The sequence below is a fragment of the Tupaia chinensis genome, unplaced genomic scaffold (assembly GCF_000334495.1).
Source record: "Tupaia chinensis unplaced genomic scaffold, TupChi_1.0 Scaffold144276_1, whole genome shotgun sequence".
Classification (NCBI taxonomy): domain Eukaryota; kingdom Metazoa; phylum Chordata; class Mammalia; order Scandentia; family Tupaiidae; genus Tupaia; species Tupaia belangeri.
The window spans coordinates 3,051,029-3,074,495 of NW_006204133.1; the positions used below are offsets into that span (position 1 = coordinate 3,051,029).

At 38.8% G+C, this 23,467-nt stretch overlaps 1 protein-coding gene across 3 annotated transcripts in view; it reads right to left on the reverse strand.

Moving 5' to 3' along the window:
• The window catches only part of TSGA10 (testis specific 10), a 169,332-nt gene that overhangs the window by 129,360 nt on the left and 16,505 nt on the right, over nt 1–23,467 (reverse strand). For all 3 annotated transcript variants that reach the window (XM_006166591.3, XM_006166590.3, XM_006166589.3), the window contains exons 3-9: nt 20,445–20,660; nt 15,132–15,197; nt 12,978–13,145; nt 12,239–12,397; nt 5,595–5,765; nt 5,427–5,504; nt 4,058–4,209 (exon numbers count right to left, since the gene is read on the reverse strand). In XM_006166591.3, coding sequence (XP_006166653.1) covers nt 4,058–4,209; nt 5,427–5,504; nt 5,595–5,765; nt 12,239–12,397; nt 12,978–13,028 — 611 coding nt within the window. In that variant the 5' untranslated portion in view covers nt 13,029–13,145; nt 15,132–15,197; nt 20,445–20,660. The remainder of the gene's footprint in view (nt 1–4,057; nt 4,210–5,426; nt 5,505–5,594; nt 5,766–12,238; nt 12,398–12,977; nt 13,146–15,131; nt 15,198–20,444; nt 20,661–23,467) is intronic.

A 23,467-nucleotide genomic window follows, 5' to 3' on the forward strand; every position in this document is an offset into this window, starting at 1 on the left:
GCTTTGGGAACCATCCAAATCAATTTGTGAGAAAAAATTTAGTCTTGTTCATGCCCTAATCGAGGAGTACTGATGATTAACAGCTGATAATACCTGACACCACAGATATCTCAACTGGTTTGACTTACACAATTCTCACTGTAGAGGTACAATGGTGCAAACTCTACTGGGGCGCACCCAGGGTAACTAAGACGAGAGTAGTTTTTGATGGAAATTTTAAACAAGTAGGATTGAGATCCTAATGCATTTTTTCGAAGAACTATCAGAAGAGAGAATACATGGCTTCACCAGTACAGTGTTGAAGACAAAGGACAAAGAAATGTCTACCGAAACATGGGAGAGGTTGAGTCAAAGCAAAAGCAGAATGGTCAGAAGAAACACAGGACATAGCAACAAGATTCAGGGATGCTCAAGAAACTATGCTTGTTGGCTTTCTGGGCCAAAGAATGATGACATGTGCTTACTACGAGAGTGTTTTGAGAAAATCAGCTGAAATTCTGGCAAAACAAAACCCCACCTGAGAAGGCTATACCAGAGAGTCCTTCCCTACCAAGATGATGTTCCTGCTCATCTTTCTCATTAAACAAGAACAATTTTATAAGAGTTTCTATGTGAAAGCATTACGCATCCACTTTATAGTTCCAATTTGGCTGCTCCTGCCTTTGTTCCTAGTCTAAAAACAAAAAAACAAAAAAACAAAAAAAAAAAAAAACCACCTCTAAATCTCACCCAGTTTTCCTCAGTTAATGTAAAATAGATTGCACTGGCCTGATTTAAATCCCCAGGACCTTCGGTTCTTTAGGGATGGACTAAATGGATGGCCTCATCGCTTACAAAAGTGCCTTGAACTTGATGGAGCTTATATTGAGAAATAAAGTTTATATTTTAAGTTTATCATTTTTGAAATTTCCTGTAGGGTGTGTGTGTTTGCTGGAGAGAGACAGAGAAAGAGAGAGAAAGGCAGAACGTACCCCCAAGGAGAGAATGACCATGCTGCAATCCCTTCTCCTCCATTCTCCTCTCAGGATTCTGGGCATGAACACACACACCCAGTGTTTTTCAAGCTGCTGAGTCCAGGACTTGAACAATATAGTTGGCTATATGGGATCCAGCCACCTTAATCGCCATACCATTTGCTGGCCCTAAATATAAATCCATTTTCCCACAAATCTTTAGAAGTCCCTTCATACTGTTGGTATAAATATAAAATAAAGAAAACTACTTAGGAAAACAATTTAATGGTTTCTTCGAAAATGAAACACACAAACTTCAAAAAGTTTGTGGAAAAATGGAATTAAAGTATGACTTTATTTTAATGCCCAACAATGTTTGAAATTCATGCCTAATTTTTTCATAATAAAAAATTTCCACGAAATTTTGATGAACCCTTATTTATCCAACATATGACTCACCTATTCCACTACCAGGTATTTATCCAGAAGAAATAAAAGCATTATGTCCACATAAATACTTAAATATGAATGTTCGGAGCAGCTTTATTTATTATGATCACAAACTAGAAACAACCCAAATGTGGATATGTATATATCTTTACAAAGGAATAATACTTAGCAATCAAAAGGAATGAAGTATTGACTACATGTTACAACATAAATCTCAAAATAATTACGTTGTGTAGAGGCCAACAAAAGGATATATATTGTATGATTTCATTTATATAAAATTTTAGAAGATCCAAACAAATCTCTAACAAAAAGCAAACCAATGGTAGTTTGGGGACTGATGCCCAGGGTTGGGGAGAAACTACAGAAGCATGAAGAGACTTTCGGGAATGGAAAATAATATTATTAACTTGGTGTTTTGTTTTTTTTAAAGGATTATTTTATTTAACTTTATTTATTATTATTATTTTCCAATTTGATCAGAGAAAGACCGAGAAAGAGACAGAAAGTGAGGAAGCCAGCCACCAGGTCTGGGACTCGAACCGTGGTCAACCATGTGGACGACAACACCACCTACCTGCCCAGTAGAGAAAGTTTTACCAGTAGTGTATATAAGGCAAAACATACCTAACTGAACACATTAAATATGTGCAACTTACTGTATGTGTTTCAATATACTTCAATAAAACTGTTTAAACAAATGTACATGGGGCCAGCAAATGGCATGGTGGTTAAGGTGCTGGACTCTCACATGGCTGACTGTGGTTCGAGTACTGGACCTGGCGACTTGCTTTCTCACTTTCCTTCTCTCTCTGTCAAATTAAAAAATAATAATAATAAATAAAATTAAGTAATTCTTTAGAAAATGTACACAAACCCCCAGATTATTATGTTAGAATATTTTAATAAACTATTAAAATGTCTTCAAAGACCTTCAAATAACATGAGATATTAATGGTATATAAATAATTAAAACTTACCAAACTATAACAATATACATGCTGATTTCAATTATACAGAAAGCTTATAAAATATGGACAAATTTGATTGGAAATATATATATCTATATAAATATATATATTTATATAAATAAAAATTTTCCCTGGTTATGAAATCATGAGTGACTTAAATTTTCTTCACATTTTTCTCTATTTTCTAAAGTTGTCTCTGTTACTGTCATCTTGTTTTATTATTATTTGCATTTATCCTGAGCTTACATTATTTTTAAGAGCAGGAAATTTAAAAATAACTGAAGGGAACGAATTTAAGTGATTACCTGTCCTTACAAATAATTCCAACAACTTCATCGCAACCTGGGTAAGATCAAGGAGAGATTCCAGGAATTCTTTTGTGGCTTAGATATTACCTGTAGACTCAATAATACCTTTCACACTCACATGACCTATTATATTTCATATATTCACAGATGACACTTTAACCTTATTGAATCTTTAGAACTTTGATTTCTCGCATCAACAGATACTAAAATTAAAACCATTAACATAGAGTTCTTTAAGAAACATAGTCTCCCATATTTATTGTTTGTAGGCTACACTGATTGCTATTTCTTTGTTACCAGACCAGCATGTAGGAAGGGTTAAGCAAGTACTTAGCATTCACTAAACAGAAATTTCATCCCATGATCCTATTTCTCTGCTATGGTATGTCACAGTATTTTTTTTAAGATTTATTTCTAATTTTATTTATTATCATTATTCTTCAATTTTGACCAGAAACAGACAGACAAGAGAGAAAGGGGGAATGAGAAAGCAAGCTGCCGGGTCTGTGACTCAAACCGTGGTCAGCCATGTCCAACGCCTCAACTACCATGCCACCTGCAGGTCCCCATGTCACTATATTATAAAGCACCCTTTTTCTGAGCTCCTGTGAAAACTTGTATTTTGTGCTTTTTTTTAAAAAAGAATTATTTAATTAATTTTATTTATTAATTCATTTATCTTAATTTGACCAGAGAAAGACAGACACACAGAGAGAAGGAAAGTGAAAAAGCAAGCCACCAGTCCAGGACTTGAATCGTGGTCAGTCATGTGGGAATGTCCAGCACTTTAACCACCACAACACCTGCTGGCCCCCTTTTTTTAAAAAAAAGAATTTTTTATTTTATTTTATTGAACCAGAGAGGGATAGAGTGAGAGACAGAGAAAGGGAGAGTGAGAAAGCAAGCTGCCAGGTTCAGGACTCGAACTGCAGTCAGCCATGTGGGAGTCTAGCACTCTTAGCCATCGTGCCACCTGCTGTCTCCATATCTGTGCTTCCTTAAACTGTTCATAACCCAGAGTAAAATCTAAAATTACAAAGGTAAATTAAATAATTAAATACAAAAGTCAAATATGCTCTGTACCCAGAGGGATTCTGTAGAGCTCTTTCGGGTAAATGCTGGTGCATTTTGCAAATGTTAAGATTAAGATTACTAGAAATAAGACTCTTAGTTAAGTGCGGGCGGCATTGCCAGACTGTGGTCAATTGACCTCGGGAAAATCATTCAATGTGTACTGAGGTTTCTACTGCTCTGAAGTAATCCTTTCAGGAATTAAAATCAACAAATAACTTAATTTTCATTATAAAATATGCTATAAAAAATAGAGCTATTAGTTATAGTAAACTCTTGGTGATTTAAATGAAATTTAGTTTACCTCAACGAGTTATTCTCTGCTTTCTGTCTGCCAAGTTCACTTTCGGTGTCCATTGCCTTTCTGGCTAGTGATTTCATTTCTTTTTCCACAGTGCTTATGGTTTCCTTCATTGAAGTCATATTAGCCATTTGCTCCATCCGTTCATCATCAAGCTAACAGGTAGAATAACAAGATTACTGCCTCGCTAGAAAAGCCTTAGTAATCTTCCTGAAGAGACGTATTTCCCTTGTACAAACTGTGTTCTATAGCAAGATTTATATGATAAAACGATCAGGCTAGTCCTGAATGCTGTGGGGAAGGTGGGGGGGGGGTCCAGTTTATGGACATGGTACTACTTGTTAGGAACAAGAACAAGAGCAAGCCACTGTATTCCTTTCTATGAAGCCTATCTTATCAGTCTTCATTTTTCAATACGGTTCCATTTTACTACACCAAATTGAAAAAGGATTGTTAAAACAACTTATTGCCTAACATTAATAAATTACACATAAAAATTACACAAATTAAAAATTGCTTTTCTCAGAACCAGGAGGAGGCGTGGTAGTTAAGGTGCCGGATTTCCCACAAGGCCAACTGCAGATCAAGTCCCAGACCTGGCACCTTGAAAATCAAGCTGGGTACATATGAGTGCATGTTCAAAATACTGAGAAGAAAAAATAGAGGAGAAGGGATTGTGATTTGGTCATCCCCCTGGAGGGTGATTTCTCGCTTTCCCTCTCTCCCTCTGTCTCTCTCAAACAAGTGCATGCACCTGATAGCAAAAACTTTAAAATAAATAAATAAACAAATAGTTTTCCTCCTATCTAGTGCTTTGTGGTTTTTCCACTCACTGTAACAAAATACTATAGATGAATTTATATATTTATTCAATGAAATTTGGTAACGGAAAGTCAAATTCCCTTAATTCTGTTTACAAACATAGCATTTCAAATATAGATTCATAGCATCTCAAATCCTTGACTAGTAAAAAGGTGATGCTTCACATTTAAACTCACTTTAAATATACTTGGCTCATTGTTTTCCATTTCATCATTTTTTCCTGCCCTAGTCACTCTTTAGACACAACAAGCCATTTTCTTCATATTTGGCAATACTATGTTCATCAACTTGGGAGATGAGAAAGTTCCTCAAATTCCTGAGAATGCATCCCTAACGATCTTTATAAAAAGAACACACTTTGCAACCTAACATTAAAAAAAAAAAAATTCACTCACAATTTTAGAAGGAAAATAAGTGAAATAGTGGCAAGTTATAGCACATATACTGATCTTAAATAGTTTGGGACTATAAGCACTTAGAAAAATAAATGCAGAAGAAAGTGAAAAGGGAAAGCCACTGGGCATTAATAACCAAAAGTGAATTTTGTTACGTTATGGACTGTGCACTCCAGCTCCTCTATCCTTTGTTCCAAGTGAGCCTTCTCATTAAATGCTGTCTCTTGGGCTATCTGTTTAAAAAACAAAAGCAAAACAAAGTGCTTTCAATGTCACAGCATTGGTGTTTCACCTTTTCTCACATAGAGAAAATTATTTCAAACCTTTAGTCTTTCCCTCAGACTATCTCGTTCTGTGGTCATTCTTCGTAAGTCAGTGAAGGCTACATCTCTTTCCGTTTCCACCCGCCGGAGGATGGCATGTGCTGTTGTTGATTTAGGAGACTTACAGCTTTTCATCATTTCTCGCCGAAGCCGAGCAATTTCTTCCTGTGCCTATTTAAATACATAGATTGAATTTTGTTTAATGAGCTTTAAGGCAGACATGAATATAACTATCTTGTCTCTAGCTAGTTAAAATAAAAACGTGTATTAGTATGTAGGAAGCAAGGTAATGGTACTTTTGTTTTAAGATAAATTTGTACAAATAAATGCAAATGAATGTATTTTAACAGAAGTTCATGTTACAGTGCCTTTGCCAAAAATTTAAAATAAAATTAATTTTGAGGAAGTCACTGCAATGTTTTACTAAGAAATGAAACATATTATGGGACCAGCAATTGGCATAATGTAGTCCACTGAGGTTCGAGTCCCGGATCTGGTGGCTTAAACTCACACTGAGCACGTATGTGTGCGTGCCCAAGGTCCCGAGAGGAGAATGGAGGAGAAAGGATTTCAGTGTGGTCATCCTCCCTCCCGGGGGGTGATTTCTCACTTTCTGCCTCTCTGTCTCTCTCTGTCTTTCTGGTGAGCGCACACGTTATAGCAAAAACATCTCCCCCGCCCCCCCGAAAAAGAAATGAAACATATTAGATTGTCAGGAAAGTCATGACATATTTTTCTATGCAAAAATGCATCGCAACTTTCCCAACAAACAAATATTTGTATAAGCCGTTTGTCCACTTTGTGGTGTAAGTCTGAATTCATCACAATTCAGGTCAAATACTGGTTTCATGGCCACTATTACAGTGTTTCAGTTATTCTCTATATAAATGTGTAAGTGGTTAACGTGTCCTGGCTCCATCTACCCAGACAGAAAGGTCCACCAATCCTTACTGACAATCCAATGTACTCTGCTCACCTGTTCAACCATCCTCAGGTTCAAAATCTATTCCACACCAGCACATAATTTCATATCCTTCATTACTGCTTAAGTCTCCTATTTACTTTTCTCTCAATTTTGATCAATGTCTATTTAGCTAGTTTCTAAGTCTCATAGGATGATGTTACTTCCCAATTTCTAAAGCTAAGCTTTTTATAGAACCCCAGACCTCTTCTCCTAAAGATCTTTCAAGATATCCTTGACTCAATTTTAATTATTTCCTCTTACATAGAATAGCACCCTCTCAACTGTTTCTTCCTCACCTTCAACCATGTGTAAGATTCCCTTATCTTGAAAACTTGTCACTTAATCCTGCTGCCCCATTTACCATCCAATTTTTCCTTTTTTTTTTTTTTTTTGGAGAGCTTTTTGATATAGGGCGTGTGCACTCACCAGAAAGACAAAGACAGAGAGAGACAGAAAGTGAGAAATCACCCCCTGGGAGGATGGCCACACCGCAATCCCCTCTCCTCCATTCTCTCGTGACTTGGGCACACACGCACACATGCCCGGCATGAGTTTAAGCCTCCGGGTCCAGGACTCAAATCGCAGTTGACAACATGGCAATGACATAGCCAGCACGCTAACTGCTGGTCCCTATATATTTTTTAAATGCCATGGTCTGGGGGCCAGCAGGTGGTGTGGTGGTGAAGGCGCTAAACTCGCACATGGTCAACCACGATTAAAGTCCTGGACCTGGAGGATTGTTTTCTCACTTTGCCTCTCCCTCTCTCTCTTCCTCTTTCTCTCTCTGGTCAAAATTAAAAATGACAATAATAAATAAAATTAAATAAATAATTTTTTTTTAATTCCATGGTCTATACCTGTTGCCAACAGTTCCCTACTACCTACTCTCTCCCAGTAAAACTTAACTGCCAACCCAATTGCACTCTGTAGAATTTCAACTAATGATTTCACCTTTTCTCAATTCCTGTTCTTGATATTTCAGCAACAGCTGATGTTGTCTTCAATACTTTTCTTTTTAAAAAATAATTTAAGAATTATTTTATTTTATTTTATTATTGTTTTTTAAATTTGAGCAGAGACAGAGAAAGAGAAAATGAGAATGCAAACTGCTAGGTCCAGGACTTGAACTGCAGTCTGCCATGTGGGGGTCCAGCACCTAAACCACCCTGCCGCCATCTGCCCCAATACCTTTCTTCTTGAGACTTCTACCTCCCTGGACTTACAACATTGTTCTGTCCTGGGACCATGGGACCAGCAGTTGGCGTAATGGCTATGTCGCTGAACTCCCATGTAGTCGACCACGGTGCGAGTCCCAGATCCAGTGGCTTAAACTCACGCCGGGTGTATGTGTGTGCATGTCCAAGATCCCGAAAGGAGAAGGGATTGCGGAATGGCCATCCCACCCTGGGGAGTGATTTCTCACTTTCTATCTCTCTGTCTCTTTCTGGTGAGCGCACGCGCCTTATAGCAAAAATTCTAAAAAAAAAAAAAAAAGAACATTGTTATGTCCTAGTTCTCTGTGTCCTTTATTTATTTATTTTCAAAAGTTCCTCTGTGCCTCTGGAGGTTACATCTTCCCTTCTTTTTTATATGCCCTCTATGTATAGCTCTATCCTTTAGAAACCTTACCTACTGTTAGGACTCAAAACTTACCTCTGAGCAAATGACCTTCACAGCTACATATTCCGCTCTTGCTTCTCCCCAGTTCAAGCCCATATTTCTCACTGCCTGAGGGCAATCACTATCTGAATAAACCAACATCTTCTTGTTCCAGCTGTCTAAAATCAAACTCACATTCTTGCCCTTGAAATGCCAACTTTCTTGTAAAGAAGAAATATTCTTCACTACCATAATTCTGAGTCATTTAAGGCATAATTTAATTCATTTCCATTCAGTCCCCCTCCTTCCGAAAATCCAATCCTGTCAAGTCTTCCTTCAGTGGTCTTGTGCATCATCTCTGTACTTCTTTCTTCTACTGACGGTACTCTCACTTAGTCCCGTAATGCCTCATGCCTGGACTACTGTACACGCCCTCTAAGAAAGTCTATGGTTTCACTTTCCTCCAGTTCTCTCCAAGGAGAAATTGTTATACCAGGAAACAATGCAGAAAGGTTATGTGAGCAGTAAAAACTCAACACCAGGTTAAAGTTGTAAAACTGCTACTCTGGTCATATTTTTCATGCCTTAAAAAAGTAAGACTTCCTAGTTCTTATAAAGCTAAATGTAAAATACTTATAAGGGCCATTGAATAGCTTCTTTCTTTGGTCCAGAAGTCAACAAATTAAATATATCTCACAGGCCAAATTCAGCCTGCCTACTGATTTTGAAAGTCTATAAATTGAGAATTTTTTTACATTTTTTGAATGAGTAGGCAAAAAAAAGAATATTTCACAGGTAAAAATGTGAATTTGGGGGCCAGCAGGGGGTGTGGTGGTTAAGAGTGCTGGACTCCACATGGTCAACTGCGATTCAAGTCCCAGACCTGGCAGCTTGCCTTCTTACTTTCCCTCTCTATCTTTCTCTCTGTCGCTCTCTCACTCTGTCCCTCTCTGGTCAAATTAAAATAAATAAAGAAGTAAGGGGAAAAAAATAAGACTTATCTTTCTCTTAAAAGAAAAAAGATGTGAATTCAAATGTCAGTGTCCAAAAATGAAGTTTTATTGTAAACACAAACTTACTCATTATGCATTGTGTATAGCTGCTTTCACCCTTCAACAGACCTGAATAGCTGCAACAGAGTCCACATGGCCTACGAAGCAATGGTATTTATTACCTGGCCTGTACAGGCAGTTAGCAGATGCCTGATCTAGTCCAACCTACCTTTCAAGCTCCCCCTTACTCCTTACACGAAGACCTATTTATCTACTGATTTTCCTGGACTTATCCTCTGCTTTATACCATTCCTTTAGACTGGAAAGTTCTGCCTTGCCCCTTTCAAGATAACAGAAATCCTGACTGTCCAGGGCTCAAATTCCACATCTTCTTTCAAAGATTTCCCTGAACACCATAACTAAAAAAGTCCATTTCTCTTCTTTCTTACAATACCTTCTACGAATACCTGATGAAAACTAACAAAAATACATGAATAACATTATCTCTCTAAGTAGATCACAATTTTTTTTTTTTTTTTTTTTTGCTATAGGGCACGGGTACTCACCAGAAAGACAGAGACAAAAAGCAAGAAATCACCACCCAGGAGAATGGCCATGCCGCAATCCCTTCTCAATTCTCCTCTCAGGATCTTGAGTATGGCCCAGTGTGAGTTTAAGTCACCAGGTCCGGGACTCGAACCATGGTCAACTACATGGGAGCCCAGCAACATAATAATTACTCCAACTGCTGGTCCCAGATCACAAATTTATAGAAAACAGGGTCTGTGTCTTTTCACTTTTTCTACTCCTTAGAGAAGATATAGAACCTTGCACACAGTAGCTCTAACTCTTCAAAATTGTCAGTGTTTTAAAAAAATATATTGGTGATTTGTTGGATAAAGCTCTTTGATTAGGGACCAACTGATGGCATAATGTTTACATCACTGAACTCCCATGTAGTTGACCACAGTTCAAGTCCCAGAAGTTTAAAATTCATGCTGGGCACATGTACATGCATGTTCAAAATCCCAAGAGGATAATAATGGAGGAAAAGGGACTGCAATGTGGCCATCCTTCCAGGGGCTGATTTCTCACTTTCTGTCTCTCTGTCTCTCCAGCAAGCACAAATACCCTAAAGCAAAAATCTCTCTTAGAAAAAAAAAGTTTGATTTAAAAAGCTATAAAATTTTAAGCTAAGAAAGTAGGGATAAATACAAACTGATTTTACTTTCTAAAATTAAGCAAACTGAGGCTGGCTGGTGGCATGGTGGTTAAGGGCACTGGACTCCCACATGGCCAACAGCGGTTTCGAGTCCCGGACCTGGTGGCTTGCTTTCGCTTTCTCTCTCTCTCTCTCTCTCTCTCTCTCTCTCTCACACACACACACACACACACACACACACACACACACACACACTCTCTCTCACACGCTCTCACTCTCTCACTCTGTCCCTCTCTGGTCAAATTAAAGTGAATTAAAACATAAAGTCAAATAAAATAATTGTTTTAAAAATAATAATAATAAATCAAATTAAGCAAATTATGGCAATTTCTAAAGTGATGTGTGTGTGTTTTTTTTTTTTTTTTTTGAAGAGGTTTTCACTATAGGGCGCGTGCACTCGCCAGACAGACAAGAGAGAGACAGAGAGACAGAAAGCGAGAAATCACCCCCCAGGGGGGATGGCCACACCACAATCCCTTCTCCTCCATTCTCCTCTCGGGATCTTGGGCACGCACGCACATGCGCCCGGCATGAGTTTTAAGCCACCGGGTCCAGGACACAAATCGCGGTTGACTATGTGGGAGTCCAGTGACATAGCCATTACGTTAACTGCTGGTCCCTTAAATGATGTGTTTTTAAGCATCAAATCCTGACCCTTTTTACCTTGAATTCACTATACCTTATCATTTAACATTTTGCCCATTTCTTATTCCAAAAATCAGACTTTCATAGATGTATATCTATAAAACATGTGTGTACATATGTACTTATTATAAGTGTAACATGTGTGTATTTAAATATTATTATATTAAAAATATGTGGAGATAACATATATGTGTACTTATACACTTAATATTTTAAAATATACGAGGCCAGCAGATGGTGTGGTGGTTAAGGTACTGAACTCCCACACGGCCAACCGGTGGTTTGAGTCCTGGACCTGGCAATTTGCTTTCTCACTTTCCCTTTCTTGCTCTGTCTCTCTCTGGTAAAAAGCCTTTTATATTTTAGGTCTAGGTCATGCTGCCTAGGTAAATCACAGAGCCAACCCTGCAAGAGGTTTCTCCTAAGCAAGCAGCTGAACTGCTTTGTCTCCATTTTAAAACTTAGCCACCTTGTGGGACCAGCAGATGGCATAATGGTTACGTCGTCGGACTCCCACATAGTTGACCACAGTTTAAGTCCCGGACCTAGTGGCTTAAAACTCGTATCAGGTGCATGTGTGTGCATGCATACCCAAAATCCCAAGAGGAGACTGGAGAAAAAGAGATTGCGGCATGGGCATTCCCCTGGGGGGATGATTTCTTGCTTTCTGTCTCTTTCTCTCTATCCAGCAAGTGCTCATGCCCTATAGCAAAAATCTCTCTCAAAAAAACTTACCCATTTTGTGATTCTATTTGGGACCTATGTCCTAATTATATTATTAGGGTCCCATCTCTTACCATACCGCCCCCTCTACAGAGGAATCTCTAACTGTCATTAGGAGGCATAAGAGGAGGCATAAGAAGACCATTCTGACTTCTTCCTACTGAAATGGGGCGATGATGAGGGACTGGGCGTGTAGGGGCAGCAGTCAAGGATCCTCTAGTAGAGGTCTACCTAGAGGCCTGTGCTAAAAGTTGTGATGGGTGTTCACTGGAGACTTTGCCCTGACCACCATTTATAGCTTGATGGATTCAGAACAAGAAGGGCAGTTCATTACAATAATGATGTAATAGACAAAGAAATTCAGCATACAACACTTAGAGATAACAACCAAACAAATGTAATTCTCAAATGTTAATTAGATTGAGAAATTTAAGCACCATCTTCTTAAAGAATTGCATACCTCTAGAACTTAATGTTATTACTAACATAATTTGTTTACCTGCTCATAAAGAAGGAAGGTCTTGTCTCTCTCAGATGTAAGAACCTTGACATTACCCTGAATTTCTGCCAAATGACGCTCATATTTTTCCAGCATGCATTTAAGTTCTTCACGATCTCTTGTTGTTGATTTCAAAAGCTCTACATCGCAGTTTGCACCCTATGATTAATACATAAGAAATATCAAAATTCCTATTTGACATCTGGAGCTACTGATGTCAGTATACAATCTCTACTTATGCAAGGATAACCATATAATGGAAAGAAATTATGGAATCAGTCCATGGCCTCGTGGTTAAGGCAGCTAGATTCCACTTGGTCAACTATATGACTTGAGTCCCAGATCCAGTGGTTTTAGAAACACACGAGGCATGTGTGTGGGCATGCCCAAAATCCCAAAAAGGAGGGAGAAATGGAGAAGGAACTGTGGTATGACCATTCTCCATGCTTTCCTCTCTTTCTTCCTGCCTCCGTCACCTCCTCTAGCAAGTGCATGTGTTCTCTGGAAAAATTACAAAAAGAAAGGAAGGCAGATAGTGATGAAGAGCAGTCTCATCCCAAACTGTTCTCTATTTGTCTGCTACCTCCCAACCATTACTTATGCTGGCCATGAAGATCAATATTGGTCTTACATATGCTGAAAAATCAAAATTAATTACTTCCAGATTAGATAAATCAAAGAAAAATCATTATTTGAGCCACAGACTAACGCCCAAATATGTCATATTTCCACAACCTACCCGGGAAGACGGAGACAGGCGCCTTGGACTTTTAGATCTACTTCTCATCATCTTTCTCAACTTCTGAGCTTCACTCTTGTAGTAATCTCTGTCTGCTTCTAAAGTCTTGACAAAGGAATCGAGTCTGGAAGGAGATTTATTTTGTGCTTTTTCGGTCTCTAAAATTATCTTGCCAAAGAGGAAAAAATTAGGCCATTATTTTAAGCTAAACTATAGCATCATTTTCTAAATGAAAGTTGAAAACAAATAGGATTCTTAAAAACCCTAAATTTAATATTTAAAATATAAAACATTAAAAAAATGACCCTTTTTTTTTTTTTTTTGGCTAAAGGACACATGTTCACCAGATACACACACACACACACACACACACACACACACACACAGAGGAGAAAGCATCCCACACGAGAAATGGTCACGTCAAATTCTCTTCTCCTTTATATCTCCCTCTCTTCAGAACTTTGAACACGTGGGGCTGGTAGGTGGTATAGTGGTTAAGGCAATGGACTCCCATATGACTGACAGTAGTTTGAGTCCTGGAGCCTGGTGGCTTCCTTTCTCACTTTGCCCCCTCGGCCCTCTCTGGTCAAATTAAAATAATAATAAGTAAATGAAGTTAAATAAAAAGAATTCTTTGTTTAAAAAATAAAAAAGGACTTTGAACACACATGCACTCATACCTAGCATGTTTCTCAAGCTGCCTGATCTGAGACTTGAACTATATGGTCAGTCATGAAATGGCTATTTTAACCATTAGGCCATGGAATGGGCCTTCATCAGTTATTATTATCATTTAAATTTTGCTAAAAGGCTCGTTGCTCACTAGAGAGATGTGTAAGGAGATGCAATGAGACAGAACCTCCCCAGCTGGGGATGCCCATGCTGCAATCTCTTCTCCATTGCCCTCTCAGGATTTGGGGAATACACACGCACGCACGCACACCCAGCATGTTTTTCAAGCTGTTGGGTCCAGGACTTGAACCACAATTAGCCACATAGGAGCCAGCCACCTTAACCACCACAACCAGCTAGCACATGTCATCTTTAAAAAACAAACAAAAAAAAAACGTTGGATATCTTTCTTTCCCAGAATTTCTGAATGGGCTATATTTTTATTTTACTGAAATCATCCCTAATGTAATTAATTTTGAAGAAAAAATGGTAAAGAAATTTCAGAGAAGCCAGAAATGTAATAGACCTAATAAAGTCCTAGAAATGGAAGAAAAAACATAAATGTGTGCCAGCTCTATGGCCTGGTGGTTAAGGGAGCTGTATCCACAGGACTGACTGGAAACTTGAAAAACATGTCAGGTGCATGTGTGTGTGTGTATGCTCAAAATCCCAACAGAGCACATGCATGGAGAAGGGACTGGCGAGTGACGATGGCATGTTGGGAGGGGTTTCTTTCTCCCGTCCCCATCTCTCTGTTTCTCTATAGTAAGTGCACGTGCCCTCTGGCAAATTAAAAAAAGAGGGGAGGAAGAAAAGGGAAGAAAAACATATATGCTACTATTAAAGCATCTGTTATAGTGTCTATGTTTTGTTCAATAACTGTTCAACTAATGAATTAGAAGAATGCAGAATATTCCATACTTTCATGGATATTCCAGTACACTTTAATACATTCAGAAACATTTATTTTTACATTTATCTTACCAATACATTATTATTAGGAGACACTTACAAACATTTTTGGACAAAATATTTCAACTATTTTAAATACTTTTAAAATGTTTAAACAGAGCAGTTTTTATGTTACACTGTTAAATAAAATATATTACTTCAAATTAACCAGCAAACTTTAATGGCTTAAAAAAATACTTTAGACAAATGCTCCTTAAAGTTTCAGAATTAAATTATTTAGAGTCATCATTTTAAATTAAGTACATCTAAGGGCATTAATAAAATCAAACAAAAGTAGGTGACTCCCTCAGGGAAAGAAAGTAGAAGCATTGAAAGGAAGCAAGAAAAACATTATTCATACAAATGGGGACACCCATGGGCTCTAGTAGCAGAAGGTCCTTTTAGAAAACAATAATTGTTTATTATTCACAAAAGGCACAAGCGTTAAAACATACACACACACACACGTAATTTTTATAGCTTACTGAGTAAAAATAATTCCTTAACACATACTTATGAAAATGTACTTACAGATCTAAGCTTTTTTATTGTATCTTCCAACACTATTATATTATTTTGCTGGCAAATTAGTTCGATCTGAAAAACAAGCAAAACAATTTGTTATTTATATTAAAGATGCTTAAATGGATTTAATTAGAGAGCATCAAAATATACTTAAAAATAAAAGCATGGGGGACAGTCAGTGGTGCAGTGGTTAAGACACCTGGATTCCACATGACCAACTAAACAGTTCGAGTCCTAGAACCAGTGGCCTGAGAAACACACTGGGTATATGTGCTTGTGTGTCCAAAATCCCAATGGAAAGGAAAAGTGGAAAAGAAGAGATTGCAGTATGGCCATTCCCCCCTGGGGATTCTTATTCACTTTCCCTTTCTAACCTCCACCTTCTGTCACTCTATGCAAGGGCACACACCCTCTGGCAAATATAAAAAATGAAACAAAACATGAAGAAGGTGTATATCTTTTCTTTAGGCATTTTTGCTATAGGGTACATGGACTTGCCAAAGAGACAGAGAGAGAGACAGAAAGTGAGAGATCACCCCCCAAGGGGGAATGGTCCTGGCACAATCCCTTCTCCAATCTCCTCTCAGGATTTTGGGTGCACATACACACATGCACCCAGCATGAGTTTCAAGCCTCCAGGTCCAGGCTTCAAACTGCAGTTAGTCATGTGGGAGTCTAGTGCCCTAAACACTTTGCCACCTGCTGGCACCAGACAGTGTATCTTAAAGATAATGCATTCCTTATATGAAGATTACCTTCGATGATAAAAGAACCTAGGATGGAACCAGCAGTTGATGTAATGGCTATGTCGCTGGACTCCCATGTAGTCAATCATGGTTCGAGTCCTGGACCCGGTAGCTTAAACTCACACCAGGCACATGTGTGTAAATGCTCAAGATCCCAAGAGGAGAATGGAGGAGAAGGGATGGCGGTATGGCCATCCCCCCAGGGAGTGATTTCTCGCTTTCTGTCTTTCTGTCTCTCTCTGTCTTTCTGGAGAGTGCATGTACCATATAGCAAAAACCTCTCAAAAAAAAGAACCTAGGATGAAATTTAGCAGTTCCTTTAAATTATCTAATGTTTTATACAAAATACGAATTGATTATAGTTTACCAAAATATTCTCCACAAACAGGAATAAAATGTTAATGCTAATTATGATATTTTTAAAAAATTATTTTATTGAACTTTAATTAACTAATTAATTTTAATCTGACCAGAGAGGAACAGAGTGAGAGAGGAAGAGAGGGAAAGTGAGAAGCCAAGCTGCCAGGTCTGAGACTTGAACCACACGTGGGAGTTCAGTGCCCTTAACCACCACGCCACCTGCTGGCCCTATATATTACTTTTATAATGACGAAAAGAAAAAAAAAAAATACACATCGATTTCATTCCAAAAAAATAAAATTACAATTGACCAAAATGAAAAAATTGCTAACAGGGAACCAGCAGTTAGCGTAATGGCTATGTCGCTGGACTCCCACGTAGTCGACCGCGGTTCGTGTCCCGGACCCGGTGGCTTAAAACTCACGCCGGGCGCGTGTGCGTGCGTGCCCAAGATCCCGAGAGGAGAATGGAGGAGAAGGGATTGCGGCGTGACCATCCCCCCTGGGGGGTGATTTCTCGCTTTCTGTCTCTATGTCTCTCTCTGTCTGTCTGGCAAGCGCACGCGCCCTACAGTGAAAATCTCTCCAAAAAAAAAAAAATTGCTAACAGAGAGTTTCTATTTATCTGAATATTATTTAATAAATGCCTACTATATTATTGACATTGTATTTATTATGTATTGGATAAAGTGATGAACAAAATAGAAAAAAAAAATCTCTGCCCTCTTGGAGCTTACAATCAAGTCAAAAAGAGAAAAACAAAAGATAACAGTCCATATATATATATATATGTATATATATACATATATATATATATAAAAATCAGAGAGCCAGTCGCTGTGTAGTGGTTAAGGTCCTGGACTCCCACATGACTGACTGTGGATGGAGTCCCAGACTCAGTGGCTTGAAACTAAACAGAACACTTTCATCACTGGGATTTGGCCAACTAGGCTTCACCTGGCCTGGGAAGAAGTGTAGTTAATTTTTAATTTGAAGAAAGCAGGAAAGACATAATAAAACTCTTCAATGTATTAATTTAAAAAATTAAAATAAAAGGGACCAGAGGAGGTGTAGTGGTTAAAGCACTGGACTCCCATGTGATCAACCACAGTTTGAGTCTCAAAACCAGTGGCTTGAAACTCATGTCGGGCAGGTGTGCATGCATGCCCAGAGTCCCAAGGGAAGAATAGAGAAGGGATTATGGCATGGCCATCACCACTGGGGGTGATTTCTCACTATCTATCTCTCTGCCTTTTTCTGTCTCTCCTGTGAACACACACATCTTATAGCAAAAATCTCTTTAAAAAATTAAGAAAATACAATTTTACCATTAAACTGTGACTGAAAGATAACTATTCTTAAAGAAAGTAGCAATACAAACTAAATTTTATTGAGAGAGGCTAGCAGGTGGTGTGGTGTGGTAGATGGGTGCCGGACTCCCACATGGCCGACTGCAGTCTGAGTCGCAGACCTGGGGGGCTTGCTTTCTCACTTTCCCTCGCTTTCTCTCTCTCTTTCTTTCTCAAGCACGCGTGCACATGCCCTATAGCAAATTTAAAAATAATAATAAATAAAAATTTAAAAATAGTTTATTGAGAAATGTTTACAATATTCAATTTACTGGGACCAGCAGATGGTGTAATGGTTATGTCACTGGACTCCCATGTAGTCAACTGCAGTTCAATCCTGGACCCAGTGGCTTAAAATGCACACCAGATGCGTGCCCAAAATCCTGAGAGGAGACTCTGGAGAAGAAGGGACTGCAACGTGGTCATCCCCTGGTGGGGAGGGGTTCTCTCTGTCTTACTGTCTTTGTCTCTCTGGAGAGCGCATACGCCCTATAGCAAAAACCTCTTAAAAAAAAAAGAAAAGAAACATTCAATCTACTTATAAATGTCCTTCAGATACTTTAGTAGCAATCATTAGAAAATAAATAATTCACAAGTTAAAAACTAATCTTTCTGGGGCCAGCCAGTAGTGTGGTAGTTAGGGTGGCTAGATCCCACATGGCTGACTGCGTGGTTCAAGTTTTGGACTCGGCTGCTTCAGAAACACACTGGGCACATGTGCATGCATGCCCGAAATCCCAAAAAAAGAGAATGGGGGAGAGGAGATTGCAGTGTGGCCTTCCCTGCAGGAGTTGGTATCTCTCTCCTCTCTCTCTCTCTCTATTTCTCTCTCTCTCTCTCTCTCTCTGGTGAACACACATTACCCTATAGCAAAACTAAAAACAAAACAACAAACAAACAAAAAAATAAACAACAAAAAATCCGAATCATTCCTATCTACTCTCTTAAGTCGTTCTCCTCAGGACCCCTTCCAGGCAACACTGTTAGAGAAGATAGTACCCTTACATTAAAGTAATAAACTTCATGTACTTAAATGCTCCATTATTTGACTTTTTATTAATTTAGACTCATGTATCCTTTACACAGCCTAAGTAAATTTAGTGCACTAAAAAAATACATTCCTAGAGTCATTTCAAAAAATTATAAGAATGTTTTCATTAATATGTTCTCAGCCTGAACATTTATTGAATTAATTGCTTTATTATATACTGTAGGATTCTTGGTATATAAAAGAATGTTTAGGAAATACCACGTAATTAATAATAATTAACTTTGGGAAATTACATTAAAGACACAATTCACTAATTTGATGATTAATAATATCAAGACAGGGCCAGGTGGTGGCACAGAGGTAAGGCAATTATCCACATAGGAAAGGTCCTGAGTTCATATCCTGGGACCTCCCTGAGAGTACCAGATGGATATACATTGTCCTGTAACCAGAACTCGCTAAGACTAGGGTGGACTGTGGTATGAAGACTCTGTTATAAGCATCTTTCTCTCTCTCACAGAAGAAATAAGTTTTAAAAATTAAAAGAAAGGGCTGGAAGGTGGTATGGTGGTTAAGGCACTAGACTCCCACATGGCCAACTGCAGTTCAAGTCCTGGACCTGGTGGCTTTCTCTCTCTCTCTCTCTCTCTCTCTCTCTCTCTCTCTTTCTCTGGTGAGTATACATGCCTTATAGCAAATTAAAAAAATAACAATAATATGGGACCAGCAGATGGTGTAATGGTTTTGTGGTTGGACTCCCACATGGCCAACTGCACTTCAAGTCCCAGATCCAGCGGCTTGAAACACACCAGGTGTGTGTGAGTGTGCCCAAAATCCTGAGAGGAGACTGGAGGAGAAGGGACTGTGGCATGATCATCCTCCTTGGAAGTGATTTTTCATTTTCTGTCTCTGTCTCTCTGGCAAGCACATGAGCTCCACAGCAAAAATCTCTTTTAAAAAATTAAATAATTCTTTAAAAATTTAAAAAGATAGGGACCAGCAGTTAGCATAATGGCTATGTCACTGGACTCCCATGTAGTCAATCGCAGTCTGAGTCCCAGACCCGGTGGCTTAAATTCATGCCAGGCATGTGTGTGTGCGTGCCCAAAATCCTGAGAGGAAAATGGAGAAGGGACTGCAGCGTGGCCATCCCCCCTGGGGGTTGATTTATCACTTTCTGTCTCTCTGTCTTTCTCTGTCTTCCTGGCGAGTGTACATGCCCTATGGCAAAAACTTTAAAAAAAAAAAAAAAAAGTAAAAAGATACACCACCAGATGGTATGGCAGTTATGTTGCTGGACTCTCACATGGGCAACCATGGTTTGAGACTGAGACCCAGCGGCTTGAAATTCATGCCAGGTTGGGGCCCATTTATGGGTACCTCTGCAGAGGGCGGGAAATTAGGAGGGAAAGCAACATTCACAGTCATTTACTGAACATTCCTGTTGCTTTGAAGTTTTTGTAATGATTACACATTCAGTTTTTTCAGAAAAATGTTTTAAAACAAATAAAATGTGAGAAACAATATAATCTAATCCTTAGAATGGATAAATATGTCAGATCTAAAATGCCTCCAAATGATATAAGTGAGAATGTTGCTTTTTTCCATTGTACTTAATTACATGCTGTTTAAGCAGAATTAAAACCCTGACTCAGCCACAGTAGCACTTGATGGACATGCTATTGGGCAGGCAGAGGCCACCTGAGAGGCCCAGCTTCAATTTCTGAACTACCCCAAAAGGTGGATGTGTTGGCCCACACCTATAGTCCCAGCTACGTCAGAGGCTAAAGCAAGAGAATCAGGACCTAGGGAGAGCCTGTCTGAAAAACACCAGCATACACAAAGGAGATCGCTGATGATGATAAATCTTGTACCTTTGCTTCTTCAAGTTCCTTGTCAGCAGTATTCACCACAAAATTTTTCTCTTTTTCTAGCTGCTCTGCTAGTTGGTCAATTTTAATCAATTCTTTACAAAGATGCTCATTGTGGCTGGTTAAATCATCTACTTGACTGCTTACCACCTCCTTACTATCCAAGAGTTTCCTAACATATTCTTCCAAGCCATGATTTGTCTGTTTGAGATCTTCAATCTGTTATGATTAAAAAGAAAAAGAATGACATTAAAAGATGTTCTTAATTTCCTTCTGAGGAGAGAAACTAGGTTAAAAGAACTGGGAAAAGAGATCTGCTTCCCTAGCAAGGAGACCCAACTGTATCTCTTTTTGTGTTTTCTGAATTTTTTATTATGTAAATGTATTACCTATTTGAAAAAATTTATTACATGAAAAGTTAAAATTTCTATGGCTCTATCTTCCAAGAAAACTTGTAGCTTACTAAAAAAAGAATCTGGGCCAGTAGATGGCATGGATGCTTAAGGAAATTGGATCCCACATGGCTGTGGTTTGAGTCCCAGATCCAGTGGCTTGAAAAACATACCAAGCATATATGGGAGTGCCCAATGTCCCAAGAGGAGAAGGCATGGGTATCTACCCCCTGCCCCAGGGGGTGACTTCTCATTTTCCCTCTCTGTCTTTTCTACAGCAAGCACATGAACTCGATAGCTAACAAAACTTCATTACTATTGATTATAAACCAAATTATTAGAAAATGGCCAAATATTTACATTTGCAACCAAATAGGTGATATTGCAAAATATAGTATATATCTGGTCTTTATCCCCATTTCCTGACATGCAACTCCCAAGATCCTTAAGGTTTTTCTTTTTTAAATGCCCAAAGGTATGTATGCCAACACAGAAGAAGGTGGAGGGCAAAAGGGCTAGTCACGCTGTGATCCTTTTTCCTCTAATTCTCCATCCCATCAGGAACTTCGGTGCAGATACACCCAGTGTACTTTTTTCAAACCAACAGGACAGGACTTAAACCCCAGCTGGCTTGTAGGATCCAGCTTCCTCTGCACAGCCATAACATCTACACTATGAAATAAGCCCAATCCTTAGAATCTTTAAAATAATAAATATCTTTTTGTATTTCAGTGAGTTGACTGATGACCAGCAGTTTCTAGGAAGTTTTAGGATAGTGATTGATCTATGGAAAGATTAAGGCAGAATTGGAGGGTTGGGACTTTCGGTCCCACCCACCCTCAACTTTTGAGAAGTGGAAAGAGACTCACTAATGACAATAATTTAATCAGTCATGCCTATGCAATGGAGCCTCCAATGAAAACTTTAAAGTATTGGGTTTGGTGAGTTTCTATGTAGCTGAACATGTGGTGGTTCCTACAGGGCGGTGCTTTCTACATGCATGGCTGATGTAGCTCTTCATCTATATCCTTTATAACATCCATTATAATAAAATGGTAAACAGGATAAAGTGAGGTCTGTGAGCTATTCTAACAAATTAACCTAATTAGGAGGTCAATAATTGGTTAATCAGAAACAGGGGCTTCGACTGACATGGGATGTGCAGGGCAGTCTTAGGGGACTGTTATCAGCCTGTACAATCTGATGCTCCATGCAGTGTCAGAACTGAACTGGAAAATACTCAGCTGGCGTCCACCTTAGAACTGACTGTGTCCTTGAGATGTGAGGAAAACCCTCACACACTGAGCATCAGAAGTATGTGTTATGACAGTGGAGTGGGAAAAATTGAGTTTGGCTTTGTACTCATACACAGAAACCACGGGCATGAAATTACTTTTAATAAACAATATCACAGAATTCTCAGAATTAAATTTCTAATTATTGTTGCCAAAATATATTAACATTTTAGGAAAGTCCTTTTGAACATATCAGTAACTTACTTGACTAAGCTAAATACCAAATCAATCAAGTATTTGCTGACTAATATGGAGGACCACAGCTTTCCTTCCCAGCCCACTATCAAACCATCAATGGATGAAGAAAAGGGCCTTTCTATGGCGAAGGTATCCAAGTGCCTTTAAAGGAAAAAAAATACATTAGACCCATTGAACAATAACTATGTCAGGCACTATATTAAATTGCAAAGATAAAGGATAGGTTAAGTACCTGCCTTCACAGAATTTTTTTTGTGTGCTTGAGTAGATACAAATACAATATAAATACAGCAACAGAAATATCTGTAAGTGTTGGCACAAATACTTTTCCACAGTATTTGTCTCTGATTGTGTATTTAGCAAATATTTATCGAACACCTATTATGTTCAAGACACTGTGTTGATACTTTGTGGAAGATGAAAAAAAAAAAAAAAAGAAGAAACAGTCTCAATTTTCAAGGAGCACCTAAAATTGCTACATCTCTGATCCTTAACTCTAAAATAATGCTTGTTCTGACCTTGCTCTTCTCAAGTAAGTACAGAGATATCATCATCTGGGACCAGCAGTTAGCGTAATGGCTATGTCATTGGACTCCCACGTAGTCGACCGTGGTTCGCGTCCTGGACCCGGTGGCTTAAAACTCACACCAGGCGTGTGGATGTGCGTGCCCAAGATCCCAAGAGGAGAATGGAAGAGAAGGGATTGTGGCGTGACCAGCCCCCCTGGGGGGTGATTTCTCACTTTCTGTCTCTCTGTCTCTCTCTGTCTGTCTGGCGAGTGCACGCGTCCTATAGCAAAGGAGTGCAGCGGTCCTATAGCAAAAACTTCTCAAAAAAAAAAAAGAGTTATCATCATCTAAGCCATTAAACCAACAAAGCTCTCTTTAAAAGTACAAACTTTATAGTTTGCTGCTATATAAGAAATACTAAAGGTCATGAATTATTTTTTTTTGAGAGGTTTTTGCTATAGGGCGCGTGCGCTCGCCAGACAGACAGAGACAGAAAGAGAGAAATCACCTCCCAGGGGGGATGGTCACACCACAATCCCTTCTCCTCCATTCTCCTCTCGGGATCTTGGGCATGCATGCACACGAGCCTGGCGTGAGTCTTAAGTCACCAGGTCCGGGACTTGAACCACGGT